General features: G+C 38.7%; 1 protein-coding gene across 1 annotated transcript in view; it reads right to left on the reverse strand.

Moving 5' to 3' along the window:
* Positions 1-14,770, reverse strand: part of LOC132824288 (bestrophin-2-like) — a 36,361-nt gene that overhangs the window by 13,423 nt on the left and 8,168 nt on the right. The window contains exons 4-8 of the mRNA XM_060838630.1: positions 11,586-11,819; positions 10,417-10,571; positions 4,554-4,631; positions 3,350-3,502; positions 1,744-1,824 (exon numbers count right to left, since the gene is read on the reverse strand). Coding sequence (XP_060694613.1) covers positions 1,744-1,824; positions 3,350-3,502; positions 4,554-4,631; positions 10,417-10,571; positions 11,586-11,819 — 701 coding nt within the window. The remainder of the gene's footprint in view (positions 1-1,743; positions 1,825-3,349; positions 3,503-4,553; positions 4,632-10,416; positions 10,572-11,585; positions 11,820-14,770) is intronic.

The following is a 14,770-nucleotide window of genomic DNA, read 5'->3' on the forward strand; positions in this document are numbered from 1 at the left end:
ATCAGCTCAGCTCAGTGGAGTTCAAGATTCCATCAGCGGGAATAGTAAGATATTACGATCCATTGCCCCTCTACATCATGAACCAGGTTCAACAGTTATAATTCATCTATTTATATTTATTCCTTCATTGGAGGTAGATGCCATTGGTTAAGTCCGTCATTATTGGCCTGAAAAATGGCCAATCAAAAGAACTTTGAAAGTGGTAGATAATAACTTTCTGGAACTGCAGCAGTCCAGAGGGTAGGACTTCTAACTGTTTGGTTAAGAAAGCAGTTTCAGAAATTTTGAACCAGCGACAGTGGGGGCATGATAATATCACTCCAGGACAGAATAACATGTGATTTGGGAGGGAACTTGCAGGTGGTGGTATTCTCAGGTAAATGCTGTGCTTGTTCATTGAGGTGATAAAGATTATGTGTGAGGAAGGTGCGGTCAAAGGAGTCTTGGTGAGGCTCCTTTGTTGCAATGCAGTTTGTTGATGGTACACATGTTGTCACTTTGCCTTGGTGATGAAGAAAGTAAATGTTGAAGATAGTGGATGGGGTGCTAGTCAAGTGAATTGTTTTACCCCAAATGTTTTCATGTGCTGTTGGAGCTACATCCATTCTGGCAAGTGATGAGTATTTTATCACATTCCTGACTTTTGTCTTATAAAAGACTTTAGGACTCAGTAAGTGAGTTACTCACTGCAGAATCCAAGGCATCTGAGCTCCTCTTGTAGCCAAATAGTTATGTTGCTGATGTAGTTCAGTTTTGAGTCAGTAGTAACTCTCGGGGGTTTCAATGAATGTTAAGGTTATATTCTGAATAGTTGTAGATGGTCATTGCCTGGCACTTGTGGCACGAATGTTGCTGGCCACTTAGCAGTCCAAGTCTAAATGTTATCCAAGACTTGCTGCACATGGACATGGACTGCTTCATTACATGATGTGTTGAACATAGGGCAATTATCAGAGAACATCCTCACATCTGATTTCATGAGGAAGGAAAATCATTGAAGCAGTTGAGATGTTTGAGCCTCATGATAAAGTTCTAAGCTTAAACCTTTGTTGTTGTCTCTGCCATTCTAATTATATGCAAGGCTTTAATATCTATAAATGGTCTAATATCTACTACAATAGACAGTTAATACTCTGGGTTGAGTGTGTGGTGCTGGAAAAGCACAACAGGTCAGGCAGCATTCAAGGAACTGGGAAAATTGACGTTTTGGGCAAAAGCCTTTCATCAACTCTGATCTCCAACATGTCCAGTCCAATCAAAAGAACTTTGAAAGTGGTGGTCAATAACTCATAATTCACCTGTTTATATGTATTCTGTCATTGCAGGTAGATGCCATTGGCTAAGCCAGTCTGTATTGGCCTTGAAAGTTGCCCAATCAAAAGGACTTTGAAAGTGGTGGATAATAACTTCCTGGAACTGCAGCAGTCCAGAGGGTAGGTCTTCTAACTGTTTGGTTAAGAAAGCAGTTTCAGAAGTTTGAACCAGTGACAGTGGGGGCATGATGATATCACTCCAGGACAGAATGATATGTGATTTGGGAGGGAACTTGCAGGTGGTGGTATTCTCAGCATTGCAGTCACTTTCTCCTAATTATTACTCTGTATTTTATGCTCACAAACAGAATGCTACAATCATTACAAATGGTTGACTTTTCTGAAACTTCCCCTTTACTGACAGGACTATGAAGGTTGTTTAAACTTCCAGTTTCTGAACAGTAGGTCACTATGACAGTTTATTAATTACCTGGAAATTTCTGTCAATGAGCCAATTCGCCTCAAAGTCATCATCATCCTCACCAAAAGGGTTAATCAGTTGCTCAGCCACCTATGAAGATTCAATCATGTTAATAGTTAGACTGACCTTATTTTTCCTGCTTTCCCTTTTACATGTTCTCAATATACAGGAAAGACTGGCCATATTTTCAATTCCTCTCCTGCTTGTCTGAAGATGTGGATTATTGATCTGCCAGAAATTCACAACTGGAGTTTAATTCATCCTACCAAAGTGCATGACCTCACACTTTTGGATACAACAAGGTTAATTTAAATAGGGTCCCTTCCTTTGTGAATACCTTTCTCCCAGATCAAACTAAATTTATGTTTTAAAAGGAACCAATTTAATCAGGCCTTTTAAAATTAACACATAGAAAGTTTGTTAATTACTACACATGGGATGAAATACTGATGCAACACATCAGAATGGTTTGTTTGAAAGTACAAGGTTTCGGAGCGTTGCTCCTTCATCAGATGGCTAATGGGGCAGGATACATAGGATACAGAATTTATAAGTAAAAGATCAAATTGTCATTACAACTGATTTGATGTAATACATTGCATCAATTGTATGACACTTTATTTTTTGGACTCATCTCATTTCTAATCTGTGTGTTACATCAGTATTTCTTCCCATGTGAAGTAATTAACAAACTCCCTATATGTTAATTTTAAAAGGCTTAATTTGATTAAATTGGTTCCTTTTAAAACATATATTCAGTTTGATCTGGGAGAAAGGTATTCACAAAGGAAAGGACCCTTTTAAAATTAACCATGTTACATCCAACCCAGGGAATGGATGAATAAAGAAGTCATCCCTCTTCAGCCAGAACTTAACAGTTTGGCATGTCCTGTCTGGAACCATAATGCACTGGGGAGCCTCACTGTGTATCTGGTTATAAAAGTACCAATGAACTGAATACAAACCAGTGATTATGGAATCTTGTGGCTCCTGGAGTTCAGGCCCATTTACATAATCAGTTATTTTTATGCAATAATGTATTTTCACTCCGGATCAATATTTACAACTCAAGTCCATTGGAGTAAATCAGAGGGGACATTTTTACACCATTATAAAGAAAGTTTGATTCAGTTTATTTCTTTCCTCATCTACTTTGCTGTATAAGTACCAATCACCTAGAGTACCTCAACTATTCTTCATGTGTCAATCTGAAGAAAGGTTATCAATAGAAAATCAAACATAATAAGGCATAAAAGTATTCTCATTTATTGGCCTGAGGCATGTACTTTCCAGCATGAATCACTATGGCAACCCTGGTTGAAGTTTGTTTCTTCTCTTGTCTCTACTTCTATCCTTAGCACAGGAGTGTGGCGATGTTGTGTTATGACTGCTATTCTGAATGAGATTCCTTAATATAGCACAGGTTGGATTCGGAACCTCAGGCTTACCTGTATGACTCAGTCCAGCACAGTGTGGTGCATTTATCAACCATCCCTCTGGGGATTTGCTAACAGGGTTTCTGAGAAGGCCTCTCATTCTCTGACATCCACTAAATATTCACTCAAGATTACACACCTGTTAATTATTTCATATTGCATCCAGTTTGAGACATTACCTTGAGCCAACCAGCATAGAAGAAAAACTGCAACAAGGTGAAGACGGGGATGTAGAGGTCAAGCTCATGGCCTGTGTAACCCTGACTTGGATCGAGAAACTGCCGACCAATTAGGCAGGCCAGAAAGAAGCTGTAAACAGCAATAGTCACAACCTGGGATATAATAAACACAAATAGGAAGATGAATGCAATTTAGATCCATCATTACAGCTAGAATCAGAGCCTGTTGTCTTTTTTTATTTTACAATCAATCATGAAATTATTTTCATGGAAATTTTAGTTTCTGATTTTTTTGTGAACAAGAATCATACACAGCTTTTCCAGCAACCAAGAATAGTCTAACAAATGTATTGCTTTAGCCAAGAGCAGAATCAATCTGCCCTATACATCTCCTTTGCTAATTTGGAGCTATCAGGTTTTGCTGTTGACACTGTTAATAGTTAGGATGGTGTGCAGTCTACATTGCATGAAGAATTAATAAACATTCAAATTTTTAAACATGTCGGTCTTAAATATATCAGTGAGCTGTAAAATCATATCCAGTTTGATTTAGAGCTACCTCAGGTTAAACCTGCATAAGTATCTAACTTTATGATAAACTATTAAGATGCAGATGTAGATTTCCTTAAATCAAAACGGCTACTTCATCTTTTACATTACAGCTGTTTATCTTTCAAGGAAGGGTAAAGCGCTGTCAGGTTGACATTGTTTTTATTCATTCCTGAGATACAAGCTACTCTGGCCAAGCCAACATTTATCATCAACTGCTCAAAGATTCAACCACATGGCTGTGGGTCTGGGATCACGTGTAGACTAGACTATGTAAGCATGGCAAATTTTCTTCCCTAAAGGATGCTGGTGGCCGGGAGGGATTTTAACAATAATTGACAGTGGTTACATGTGACCAACTCTTTAAAACAAACATTGACATCTCCTATTAAGGGATTTGAACCTGTATCTCCAGAACATAATCTACAGAGATTACCATTACACCACAACTTACCTGTGCTTGTGCTGATATCAAATCATAGCTACAAATCCTCAGAAGCAACAACAGGAAGTATTTTTCCTTCTTGTTAGAATTATCAAAAGTGAGACAAAACAGTAAACCTGCCCAATCTGTCAGCCTCAGTTACACTCTTTATGTGTGGAGTGGTGTATCTGCCCAAAGCAGCCCTAATTCACTCAAATCTGTGAATCTTACCTGTGTGTAAACAAGTGGGACACTGATCCAGTCATAACTGTACAGCTTCTCACACTGGCTGCGCAAGTTATTCACCTCCTATAGGAACAACACAGTTAGATATACGTGAACCTATCCCCACTTCTCAATTTCCAAAATAAGAACATTGCAACATGTATGGTTCCATTGCATTCTGCCTTCATCTGATGAGTAGTTACAAAGTGGTCCTTAGAATACTGATCATGCTGTTCCTTTTTGCAACGCCTGCTCACCCTGCATCATCACATCCTTTTAGCTTGCTGTGAACAGAACTGAGATCTGATTTGATTTCGATGTTACTCACTCTTTAAGATACAGAATTTCCCGATTTGATGTTAGGTAACCTACTCAATTTACTTGTTGTATCATAACTAGAGTTTACCTGTAGTTGGATTGCACCACAATCAATCACTCCTATTGTAACAAGTCCCTACTTCCATCTCTCCCTCACTGCAAACTGATGAAGCCCCTCTAAAATGTGCTCAGGTTCTGAAATCTGATTCCTATCAATGGCCACAGATGCAGGTTTGGGATAGAGTGTCGAAACTTCAGAATTTGACTTTTGAGCTTGGGAATCTGAAGTTCATGCAAAATAAAGCTGAGGTATAACATTTGGGCTAACAGTATGGGGCCAAAGGCTTGTTCATGGCCGCAAGCCCAAATTCCCTGAGGCATATGGCAGTACTCAACTAGAGAACACATTGAAAGGTCCAAAGGGAAGCATAAAAGCAACACCATCTTTGAATCATTGGGCAGGGAAAGACGATCATTTTAACCTAACCAACTCGGCAAGAAACTGATGGCATCAAGTGTTTTTACACCCCACCAGAAGTAATTGAAAATAAAATGTGACAGGATTTTAAAACAGGCAGCTGACCTGATTGAGTTAAGTTCCTGCTGAGTGTTAGGTTAAAATTCCATAGCTGCATTAATCAGAATGCGAGAGAGGCAGCCAACTCGGGAAAATGTTACAGAAAGTCGAAGTACTCATCAGATTTTTACTGATGTAGATAAGGACTTTTAATGCTTGTTTTGATCAAAAATTTAAGCTGGTTCAAATTCAAGAACAAACATAGCTGAAAAGTGCAGGGTGAACTCAGAAAAAGCAAAGCCAGTTTTTATTCTGAACAACATTCAATTGCAAACAAACCAATGATAGAACTTATGAGGTACAATAAAGCTTCAATAGCAAATAGCCATGATTAAAAATTCATAGGCCATCACATTACTGATGTAAAAGAATTGAGGTGCCACAATTAAAGTTTCAGGATTTAAGGTGGAAGTTAAAGCACCGTACCTCAAAGTTAGTAATCTCTGAATTATAGTATTGTATATTAGTGAGTTTAAGAGCAGTAAGTTAGGAAAGAATGACATGTGATTGGGAAATATCACAAGATAGAGATCTTAAGATTCTCGAGGCTTCGGGGCCCGTTCTGTGGCAGGAAGACCTGTACATGTGCAGAACTCAATCGGAACTTTGGATCTCTGTGGGAGATTGACTAGGATGGAGATTTAAATTTGGCAGGGGAGTACCAGGATGAAACATAATGGAGTAGATACAGGATGTTGAGAGAACTTAGGATGAGAAACATCAGTATAAAGAGTTCAGAAATGGGAGGGAAGAGATTGGGGGAAATGAGGTTAGCCTATTGTGGGTTTGAGAGCATGTGAGTGAAAGAAATTGGTGAATTGCTGGGACAGCTAGCCATATGGGATAGAGTGACAATTACAAAGACTTAACTTAAACAGGGCAAGAAAAGTGCAATGAATATTCCTGTGTATGAAAGAAAGATAGTAAAGGTAAAATGGAGGAGGCTAGTAGTACTTAGCAAATACACTGTGACAAAAACAGCAAGGAAGGATGTATTTTGAGGTTCAGAGAAGTAATCTATTTGGCCAGAATGATGGAACAATAGATGAGCTTTTATACTATGGGGTATATGCTATGAGACACTAAATTGTGGGAAGGAGATGATCGAGTAACTATGCAGACAAATTTGAGAAAGTTGCAATAACCTTAAAGCAACAATAATAGGGGCACAACAATTATACTAGACAAGAAAGCTAAAGGTATATAAAGCAAAGATGGGGACGAATTTCTATAAGGTAAACAGGAAAACATTCTTGACTAATATTTAACTAGGTCAATAAGGACGGAAACAGTGCTGAATAGAATTTTGGCGATTGAAGTGGCAAAGTTCCAATGGGACAGCACTTGGAAAACAAGGATCACAATATCCTGCAATTTAAAGTAGTTATGATGAAGGACATGGAAAGATAAAATGGGAATATATTCACCTGGTGAAGGGCTAATTTCGATTGGTAGAAAAGGGATTTGGCCCAGATTGAATACAATTAAAAGTTGGCAGGTAAAACATGAAATGGGAAATAGAAAGCCTTTAAATAGAAGATGTTACAGGTTCAGAATGGATGCACATTCCTATGGGGGGTGAGAAGGGGAGGAAGAAATGGCATCCAAAATTGCAAATCCAAAGGTGAATAAAGCAATTGAGTTTAAACTTAAAAAGAAAATGGAGATTTAGAATAAATATTTAGAATTGCAAGTTCAGTTCTGAAAAAAAGGTCACTGGTCTCGAAACATTTTCTCAGCATGCTTTCTACAGACACTGCTAGATCTGCTGAATTTCTCCAGCAATATTTGTTTATGTGAGTATTAGCAAACCAGTCGGTATGGGTTGGTCAGCCTAAGATTAGCAAGGGGAAAGGTTTGAGACACGTTAATCTTGGACAAGTTAATTTGGAGTGTGGGAGGATAGAATGCCAGTCACTTTCATGTTGTCGCTGGAGTGCCTTTTTACCAAATTCTTCTGAACTGTTGTTAATCTAGGAACATAAGTGTATAGGAACAAGAAAAGGCCATTCATTCCTTGAGTCTGTTCCACTATTCAATGAGATCAGTGGCCTAACTCCTCAGACCAGCCTTTGATCCATATCCCTCAATATTTTTGTTTAACAAAAATTTATCTTAACTCAGATTTAAAATTAACAAGTTAACTCTATTTCTCTGCACAGATATTGTCTGCTTGCTGAGATTTTTTCAGCTTTATGAGCTTTTATTATTAATGCAGTGTTGTTGCAGGACCATTATTCTTTTTGATAAGTATTAACGACCTGAGCTGAAGGTTTGTGGATGATGTAAAACTCAGAGATAATAATAATAAATACTGACAAGGCTGTATAGTGACAGACTTTCATCGGCTGGTGAAATGGCAGATGATATTTAATATAGAGAAGTGTGAAATGATCATATTTGGTAGGAAGTGTGAGGAGAAGTGATGTAATCTAAATGGTACGCTGACAGGTTGTCAGAACAAAAATCCTTGAACTTGAGTAAGTTGCAAATGCCATTCATGAATTTATAAACAGAGACAAAACACAAAAACAAGGAAATTTTGGTCAAAAGTCACGAAAAACTGATTTGCCCACAGCTGGAGCAGTGCAGAGTAATTTTCGCCACCACACCTTACAGTCAAGGCCTTGGAATGTGTGCTGAAGAGATTTCCTAGAACCTTATGTGTGCTCTAGCTGAAGGTGACCTTGGCTCATTGTCTGCTGTTGTTCACTCTCAACTGTTTTCTCGGCAGTTTTTTTTTGGCAGTGGTAATTTTCCATTGCTTTCCACATCCAGGAGAAAAGAGGCAAGTTTGAAAAGTACATTAGCTGGATCAGGTATTAAACCGAAACTGTTTATTCTGAACCACAATTAGTTATCCAGGTAACTGTGCTAACTAGTCCTATGCTGGAATAACATCAGGAATCCAAGACTTCAGTACATATGGGGGCACTGGAGGAGCTGGAGTTTGGTCTCCTTAGAGCAGAACAAGTTAAGAGAAAATTTATAAAAGTACTCAAAGTCAGAGCAAATGAAGTTAAAGTCCTGTGGCAGTAGGGTTAGTAAGCAGAGTACGCAGATTTATAATAATTGCAAAAAGATCAAGAGATGTAGGAAAAAACACAGGCAGCAATGAACTCTGATCTGGACTGCATTGCCTGAAAGATCAGTGGAAGCATATTCAACACTAACTTTACAACGGAATTGAATAAATACTTGAAATAATAAAAGGGCCGTGGGATCGGTAAGGTAATGGGACTATTTGAGGACTTTTCAAAGAGCTTTCACGGACACAATACATAAATGGCTCCCTTCTGTATTGCATCATTCCAATAATTCAATTATAGTAGAAATAATGTTACATAAATATTCATAAAAGCAAAATACTGCCAAGATATTTAAGCAGTAAAATAAATTCATAGTATTTGTACTTGCGGTATGTGCCAAAAATGTTGTCAGAAAATCAATGTTTAATGTTGCACATTGCTGCCATCGTGATGTGTAAATATTTCCAAAGTCTGAATGTAAATTTGAAAGTCAACTTGAACTGTACTCATAATTTAGTGTATCCAGCTTGTTAGAGTTGTTATAGCCCTGATTGATATTGTTCAACAAGCATCCTAAGTAAGCAATGCGTGTTTAACTCTGAGACCTGAGTTTTGGCAATAAAAGCATTAAGGAATATGTTCAAGTTTTTTTTTCCCTGCTCAAAACTGATTAAACAAAAGACAAAACAAAATCTATGAATTATTCCTGAAAACCGGTGGAAACTGATTTTAAAGAAACCAACATATAAATGATGGGTAAATGGACAGACAGGTAAACAGATAGGTTGTGCAGAACCAGTAATGGTTGCGAATATTTCTTATTGGGTACGATTCAAACCTAAAGATTTGAGTTCGACTCTAAGATATGATTGTCATTTTTGTTTGCTACAGGATAGATCAGAGAGATAAGAATAAGGATTGCAGGTATGGAATCATAAGCGACAATAATTCAGATTTAGGTAAAAATTAAACTTCTGCATCATAAATTAGATTTATGATCTGTGATTTACATTTTAGAAATTTCTGTGTAACCCATTTAAGAACAGATTAAAAAGAAAGCATGATGGTGGCTCTAAGCATCTAAGAACTGCTTGCCCTTAGGAAAGAATGACTTGGTCAATCTGGGCCATGTTTATGTACATCAGAGGAGCACTACAAAGTACCTAGGGACATGTTACTTGAAATTCTTTGGCTGAATTTCCATTTCTTTGGCCTAAATCGTCCACAATGGTAATTGTCGCCATTGCTAAGATCATGTTCCCAAAGGTCGATCATTGAACAGACCCCTGTCTGAGAAAGTAGGCTCATAATTAAGGCTCGATGATGCAAGTAGGAACCGAATGGCTATTTTGAGTTCAGAATAGGCAAAGTAAGTGTGTAATTTGTTAAGGTCAGAATGGGCAGCCTGAATTGCCGGTGCTGGAGCTGGTGGGCTGCTCCACTTATTCAATCTGTTGTAACCTGACTGACTGCCTCGGTAGCTGCCGATAGTGAGGCCAGGAAACCAAGATGATCTCTGTTCAGGGCAAGGTCTACTTCATGATCTTCAGTGCACACTTGAGCCCATCTTCCAACCTAAGTGAGATAGTTATTTTTGTACTAATGTTATAGTTAGGGGTCCACACTCATGAGGAACTGGGTGAGATGCCAAAACTCATTTTCTCAATGAGTCTTTCAGCCAGTAGTGGAAAATATTGCTAATATTTCAGCTGGTATCCATCTGAGCCCATGTGTCTGTGATAAATTTCCTGTATAATTTCCCTTTACTTTAAGCATTCACATTTTATCTATTACTTCCTTATTCCCACTCACTTCTCTGAAAGTTAAAAATAGTGGAGTTGTAAAAAAAATCATTTGGGATATGATTTCACCCAAGGAAGATGCTGGCAGGTGTCAGATGTGTCTGAAGGAAGGGAAAAGGTTGCAACAGGGTGAAGATACTCACTCTGAAGATATGGGCCAGAGACACATAGTCACTGATTCGGTCTTCCTGCCTTGCTTTCACCGCAAGGTTGACGAACCACACACAGGGAACCCAGAATTTATTGTGAGGAGAATTCAGGCTCTCAAACTTCTTGTGCTCATCTGGAGTCATAAAACCTGGAAACACAAAGATGACAGACAAAGGACAGGGTGAGGAAATTGCTTTTTCATTTATTATATAGTTGGTGTACTCCATGTCTGGGATTTATGGGAAACAGTCCATTATTTCTCATTTTGTTGGGGGTGAAAGTTAAACACTGGTGAGCTCAAAAGTGCAAAGCCTGGCAAACAATTCTATCCAGTTATACTTGCTCCTTTCCTGGAGGCATAAATTCAAGCTGAAGGCTTGCTGCCTTAAAATGACTCATTCAAGTGCTAATTTTAAATTTGGGAACCGAACTGGGACACTACAAACAAATCTCACTCCTGTTCTCATTCAACACTAATAGAAACAGTTGCAACATGGGTTGTTGAATGATTACGATTAGTGAAAATTTCAGTTGACCTGCCTCCTGTGTAACTTAGGGGTTCAGAGATCAACTGTGTCCACAGCTGCTGCTCCAACGCAGACCAGAATTGGTCAGGGAATGAGCATGATACCCTGTGATTTGTATGGCTTAAAGCTCAGTTGGATAGAGACTTCTTCCAGTCTTTCTGTGGCAGTGTTTCCCTTTTTTCTACTTTTACCCACCTCCTTTACCTTCCTGAGCTGACATTTCTGCAGCTGAGACAGCAGATGCTTGGCTGACTGCTTCTAAAGTCTCCTGGACTGAGGATACACAAAGGACTGATTCTCATCTGTACAATCTGTCTTGCTCCTATCAGATACTCCCTCATCAGCCATTCCAGCACGCTGCTCTGATTTGCTTTTACCTTGTTTTTTTCTTTTCCAATCCTCTTCTGGTTTCTATTTTTGTGTCAGATATCTCCCCACTCATTTCTCATTTCCCTTCGCACTTCTACTTCCACCTCCTCAACCTCCAATCCCTACATATCCTCCACTCCCATTCTGATTCCCCAACCTCTTACTTATTTCTTCCCCTATTCCTCAGATGTATGTGGAGCTGTGCCTGGACTGGGGGCTCTGGCCCTGGGTTCTTCATGGTTAGCCACTGAGTAGTGTTTGCTCACCTGCTTCCATCATGTGCCTCATTGTTGGAAAGCGTTTGTAGACAGCGGTGCTGACTGAGCGGAAGGTGAGGATGGAGGCCAGGTTGGCATAGCGCATCAATGTTCTCCGCAGCATTCTGCCGTACTCATCCGTTCCTTGGACATGACAGGAAACAGTGCACATTAGGCGGTCCAACCATGGCATGCTCTGGTACTGGTTCCACCAGCGAGACACAACCAGACTCACGTAGAAACCTAACGAAAGATATATATCATCACAGTGAGTAGCAAAGTAAAGTCTAGTGGTAGACTGGTATAAATCCTGTCTTGTAACATATTGCAGATAAAAATCTCGATTGGGAACAAGGATAAAGGGGAAATACTGGTTATACAGTCAAATAGAGGGAGTCAGCTCACAAGAAGGTTTGGAAAATTATTCCAAAGTGAAAAGACATAATGTTTCTGTCAAAACAAGGAGGACTGACCTGGGTTGGAATTTTCAAGCTGATCTATATGGCTTGTTTTCCAATAGACGGCCTGATTGGGAATGGAAATATTGAGCAACATAGGCAAGTCACAAACTATTTCCTTTTGTCTGCTTATGGTGTATAATGGAAGTGAAAACAAATCCCTCAGAAAGCTACAAACATACAAACTGCAAGGCATTTTTTTTTAACCAGCACTTAAAATCGGACAGTTGTCGCTTCATGATGTGGAAAGGTAGATGCACAAAGCAATGTCACTTTGGAACTGACCAGCAATGTGAATAATTATTTATTCTAAGTTGAGCGGTAAATAGCCCTTTGGGCTTTTCAATTTTTCAACACACAATTTAAAATTATATTCAGAAAATGAGAGATCATGAGCCTTATGAGTATCTTGATGTCTGATAATATTCTCAAAGAAATTAAAGGAAATTGTGAATGCATTGAATAATTGGGACAGAAATTCATTAAAATCAAAATAGTAGTCAGGGATAAATTAATGTTACTAAAGTGTGACAAGTGTGATAGTTTCTAGCTCTGGGTTTTAAAAGAAGTAGGTGAGAACATTAAACGTGATCAAATTATGATCTTCCAAAGTTTCTTCAGTTTGAAAACATTTCTTCAGATTGGAAACCAGTTAACCTAACATCAGATGTCAGGAAATTGGTAGATCCTATAATTAAGGACAGGGTAATGAAACACCCAAAAACTTCCAGGTGATCAAGGAGAGCTTGTACAAACTTATAAAGGTTTGATTTTTTTGAAGAGGTGACTGGAATGATGACAGAGAAATATGAGTTTATGCTGCACTTCCAGCGGGCATTCAAGAAAGTTTCTCTTAAGAAACTAGCAAACTTGAAATGCAAAAAAATTGACACTCTTCTGAATTAGTTGAATGATGGGACAGACAGAATGGGAATAATAGGAAGACACTCTAATAGCAGGATGTGACTACTGGTGTCCCATAAGAATCTGTGTTGCAGCCTCAATCATCGACCATATGTATAACTGACTTAGATGAAGGGGCAGGAAGTGGGATATCCAAATTTTCTGATCTGTCAATTGTGCAGAGATTTTGCAGACGGTGGCATAAAATTCTAAAGTAATATTGATGGATTAACTGAATAGACAAAATTGTAGCAAATGAATCCCAGAGTCACCCACATTAAATCTAAAAGAGTTAGAACAGGTCATATTCTAAATACTGAAAAGCTGAATCAATGGAGGTTCAACACACATTTTGGGATTATGTTATTGTTTAGGTGCATTGATCAATAAAACGTCATGAGTAGGTAGAGAAAGTCATCGAAAGACTGATAGAATACTGACCTTGACATCTAGAGGATTAGAGTATGAGAGGGTAGAAATCATGCTTTATCTGTATACAGTCCTGATTAAATCACATCGGGAGTACTGTGACCCATTGTGGGCACCACATCTGAGGAAGGATACCTTGGACTTGGAGGGGGTACAGAATATATTTATCAGAATTATATCTGGTTGCTAAATGTTAAATTTAAAGAAAGATTACATAAACTAAGATTTTACATCTCCAATATTCAGAAGGTTAAGTGTGATTTGATGAAAGTATTTAAGATTATAAGTGAAACAGATAGAACAATTAGAGAGAAACTGTTTCTGCTGGCTGTGGGATGTAGAATTATTGGGGTATAGTCTCAACATTAGAGCCAGACCTTTCTGGAGTGAAATTAGGAAATACTTCAACACAAAATGGGTGATAAAAATTTGGAGTTCTCTCCCATAACTAGCAGTTAATGTGAGATCTCTTGTTAATTTTAAACAGATTGCCAAAGTTTGTTATCCAAAGGTGTTTCCTTTTTGGAGTATGTCAATGGTGCTGGCTCGGCCAGTATTTATTGACTTTTCCAAATTGCTCAGTAGAAGGCGGTGGTGAGCTGCATTCTTGAATCATTGTATGATAGTGTATGACAGGTAGGCGCTGTTAGGAAGAGAGTTCCAGGATTTTGACCCAGCAACAGAAGGAATGGTAATACAGTTTCAAATCAAGATGGTGCATAACTTGGGGGGGAGCTTGCGATGCTCATATGCATCTGCAGCCCTTATCCCTCTATCTGGTAGAGGACGTGGATTTTGAAAAAAAGAATTAAATGACACAGGCAAAGTTCAGCAGTTAAGTCACAGATCCACTGTGACCTCCTTAAATGGTGGAACATTTGAATGGCGAAATGGCTTAATCCTATTCCTTTGTTCCTATCTCAGCATTATTTCTCTACCTCAAGAGATAAAATATAATATTGAAACATAGGGAGTCCTTAAAATATTGCCATTCCGTATTACCTGTTTGCTACCATCATTGATAAGGATCTCCAATCAAAATATATTTGCGTAGTAAGATGAAACCTTTGCCTGTTCTGGGGACAAGATTTGCCATAAGACACAACTGGACCAGCGAGGTGACCAGAAGCAGCTACAGATGTTTTGTGGAGCTCGGTATAGCGCTCCAACTACCTTTGATTCCACGAGAGTCTATACTTCAGAAGGTTTAGGGATTTTTTTAGGGTGGCTGCTGGTCGGGGCTGTGCAGGATATGGAAGCACAGACTGCAATAATGGCCAAAGAATTTACCCATAATGCTCTGAGAAAGATGTAGGAAACTTCTTTTGTATCAAAAACAGGCCACCATTGACTTCAAATATTCCCAGGGTTGTCTAAAACAGATCCCAGCCAATTTTGCAGTAG

The sequence above is a fragment of the Hemiscyllium ocellatum genome, chromosome 18, assembly GCF_020745735.1.
Source record: "Hemiscyllium ocellatum isolate sHemOce1 chromosome 18, sHemOce1.pat.X.cur, whole genome shotgun sequence".
NCBI lineage: Eukaryota > Metazoa > Chordata > Chondrichthyes > Orectolobiformes > Hemiscylliidae > Hemiscyllium > Hemiscyllium ocellatum.